The sequence below is a fragment of the Habropoda laboriosa genome, unplaced genomic scaffold (assembly GCF_001263275.1).
Source record: "Habropoda laboriosa isolate 0110345459 unplaced genomic scaffold, ASM126327v1 scaffold2, whole genome shotgun sequence".
NCBI classification, from domain to species: domain Eukaryota; kingdom Metazoa; phylum Arthropoda; class Insecta; order Hymenoptera; family Apidae; genus Habropoda; species Habropoda laboriosa.
In genome coordinates, this window is record NW_017100190.1 from 3,211,551 (window position 1) to 3,215,075 (window position 3,525).

The 3,525-nt window shown below is 38.8% G+C and overlaps 1 protein-coding gene across 1 annotated transcript in view; it reads left to right on the top strand.

Annotated features, from left to right (window-relative positions):
• Nucleotides 1–3,071: 3,071 nt before the first annotated feature.
• Nucleotides 3,072–3,525, top strand: part of LOC108579879 (ionotropic receptor 25a-like) — a 3,035-nt gene continuing 2,581 nt past the window's right edge. Inside the window, exon 1 of the mRNA XM_017943498.1 lies at nt 3,072–3,514. Coding sequence (XP_017798987.1) covers nt 3,072–3,514 — 443 coding nt within the window. The remainder of the gene's footprint in view (nt 3,515–3,525) is intronic.

Sequence of the window (3,525 nt, forward strand, 5' to 3'; positions counted from 1 at the left end):
CAAAATGCGCGCTAAAAACACTATTTTTCCAAATTTTCCAAACGCCTACAACATTCAGAGTTAATGAATAAACGACGAATAGACGATAAAACTGGCTTTCTCCGCAATTTAACGAATGGCTAATAGAAGTGATATTTTTTTCACCGAACGCAAAGAATAAAGTTCAACCTACGCCATTCAAGGGAAGCTTCCTTGGCCACGGGTGAAAGCTTCCCAGGGGCAGATTTATCCGCGTGTCCATTGTTGGTCGCATTAATTACCGAAAACCGTGACACCGGGATTAGCCGGTAAATTTATGGCGTCGCTCGTCGCTAGCGATTGTGATCAGAGTTATACATAATGTCACGCTTGTACATGGTAAGATTGATAACGCCTTAACTACGGGATTTCATATTCAAAGACTTGCAACGTGCAAGTTTGCACACGGTGAACCCAGTCTCCGTTTCGAAAACGGACGCTCAAAGCCACCTCTACGAGATCACGTCACTTATGTTTATTAAATAGTACACGGTGTAACTTGCGAGTTGAATGTAGCAATTCGTGTTCGTCTCTAGAAATTTTGATATTTTCGAGCGTGTCTTATTCGACGATTTAACCCTTTGAGAAATTTGAATACGAAACTTTTGCAATTACGAATTTATTTATTCTTAGTTCTTTTGTGAATTTTCTTCGTTTCGATATAAATAAATTTTGAGCAATCAAACTTTTCAACATTTCCAGTGTTTTCTGAACGCTTCAACAATGAAATTTTTGGAAATCAAAAGTTTTATAAACGTTTACGAATGCATTCATCCTTATTTCTTCCGTTAATTTTCTCTGCTTCGATATAAATAAATTTCGAGCCCTTTTGCAAACCCTTTGCACCGAATGTATTCATCCTCATTTCTTCCGTTAATTTTCTTTGCTTCGATATAAATAAATTTCGAGCCCTTTTGCAAACCCTTTGCACTTCGAGTATTTTTTGAACGCTTTAGCAATGAAATTTTTGGAAATCAAAAGTTTTATAAACGTTTACGAATGCATTCATCCTCATTCCTTCCGTTAATTTTCTTTGCTTCGATATAAATAAATTTCGAGCCCTTTTGCAAACCCTTTGCACTTCGAGTATTTTTTGAAGCTTTAGCAATGAAATTTTCAGAAATCAAAAGTTTTATAAACGTTTAACTTCCTTTGTTTCGGTATAAATTAATTTCGAGCACTTTTGCAACGAAACTTTTATCCTATAAATGTTTACAAATTTATCCATTCTCCTTTTTTCCCCTTAATTCGATTAATCTCGGTGTAAATAAGACTTGAATTCTCAATTAAAGTCTCTACAGCTTCGCCGGTGAAGCGCAAAGGGTTCATTCCTTCTACGGAGCTTCGCTGTAAGTAGAACGAGCCAGCCACTAGTCAGACGAGCATCGACGCCCGCTACTTTCACAGTTTCATCCGTCATTTCGCTTATTCCTTTCTCTTCCATCTGCCCTGCAATTTTTCCCGACGTTTCCGTGATTCCCCCAGAATGAAATTAAACGATCAAAGAAATCCAACAATTTATTATTATTATCCAAATGAAAATTCTCCCTTTGCGAAGTAATTACACTCTCTTTTCACGATGCTCTCTCTCTCTCATTGCGGTGTAATAAATTTCCCAACCGTTTCCCTCTTCTAATAACCTCGTAAAATATTTCCGCCGTTTTATTAATAATCAATAAGTAATATTCGAACCGATACGGTCGCCAGATATTGTGTAACATTCTCGCGTCGTTACACCGAAGAGATAGTAGAAAACGTTCGATACTTTCTTTCTCTTCTTTGTTCTTTCGTCTGAAAATTAGGTAGCTCCATAAAGTTCGAGGCGAGCCGAGAAGAAAAACAGATAAAAGTTAAGAAATGGGCGAAGGAAGCAGACCGGTGTATCGGGTGATAACTGGAATCTATCCACCATACGTCATGTACAACGATACCGCAGGCGCCTTTTTCGGATATTGTATCGATCTACTGAACGATATTGCATCGTTCGCCGATTTCGATTATGTCATCAAATTTCTCAATTACCGTGACCCGATCACTGGCCAATGGAATATAATCGACGAATTAACGAGAAATGCGACGGACATCGCCGTAGGACCAATATGGATCACGAGTTACTTATCTAAGGTACATGTTCGTTCTGATTTTGTCGTAAAAAGAAGATCGAACAATTTTTCATATATTTCTACGTTTTAAACTAATCATACCGGGTGGTTTATATCACTGTTGCTTGTGATAAATTTGTCGCGATGTCGTTTTCTTTTAACGTGTCCACTGTCCGGGATTTTGGGCTACTCGTGCGTTACGCGAAGCGATAAAACGCCTAGACTCGTCAGTCTGAACATTGGCCTTTTCATGGTAGACGCTTGGTTCAGTTTTTGGAGGATATTTAGGCACGATCGAGTAATCTAACGAGTTGTTAGATCAACGTGCTAACACGACTTGAGATTTAAAGTATTTGAGAAGTTTCTGGATCGAGGAAAGATGATGTTCCGTCCATAAGTTATTGGACACTTGGCACTTTTGAATATAATGTTTATTGCTATTGTTTTTCAGTAAAATCCCATTTTTTTTTAATATAAATTGGGTCATTAAGGACCCAAGCCAAATTTCACTATTGCACTTCATCGAACAGAACTTTTATTTTTATTGAAAAAACTATGGACAATTTGACTTATAACGTAGTAGAGACTTTGATAAGTATCCCAGAATTTTTTCGGATATTTCTAAAGCCTAGAACTCTAACAAAATTACACCTGGCGTCAGAAAATGTTTCCCTAGGAAGAAATAATTACTAAGTACCAATGTAAGTTTTGTAAGAATAATACAAATTAATTCTCAATCTATACGTACAAAGTGTCCAAAGTGTCCGAGAATCTACTCTCCGCGATTACATTACACATGCAGTACATTCAAATAGTTCCATCATTTCATAAGACAATGATAGATCGGTCGATAAATTGACTGGATGTGCGCGAAGAAGTTGATGAAAACAATTGCACAACGTTCAGGTAGTGGATTTCACGATCCCGTACGGTTCAAGCGGCTTCTCGATAATGATGCTGAGGGAAAAGAGACAGGCACCGTACCTCAGGTTCTTAACGATCCTGGAATTGGAGGTCTGGATAGGTTTGGCGTTCGCTTTCCTCTTGACGATATTTCTATTATATATTCTCGAGAGGTACTCGCCCTTTAGCTATCGGAACAATCGAGAAAAGTATCGGGACGAGCCGGACGATCGATTCTGCTCGCTGAAGGAATGCTTCTGGTTCGCGTTCACCTCGATCACTCCCCAAGGCGGAGGTGATATACCGAAAAATTTATCCGGCAAAATGGTAGCTGCAACCTGGTGGTTGTTCGGCTTCGTAATCGTGGCAGCTTACACCGCTAATCTAGCTGCTTACGAGACCTTGGATCGATTGGAAAGAAACGTGGAATCGTTGGAAGATCTAAGGAGACAATTTCAGATTCAGTACTCGGTCGTTGCTAATTCAACGGCGTACGAATACT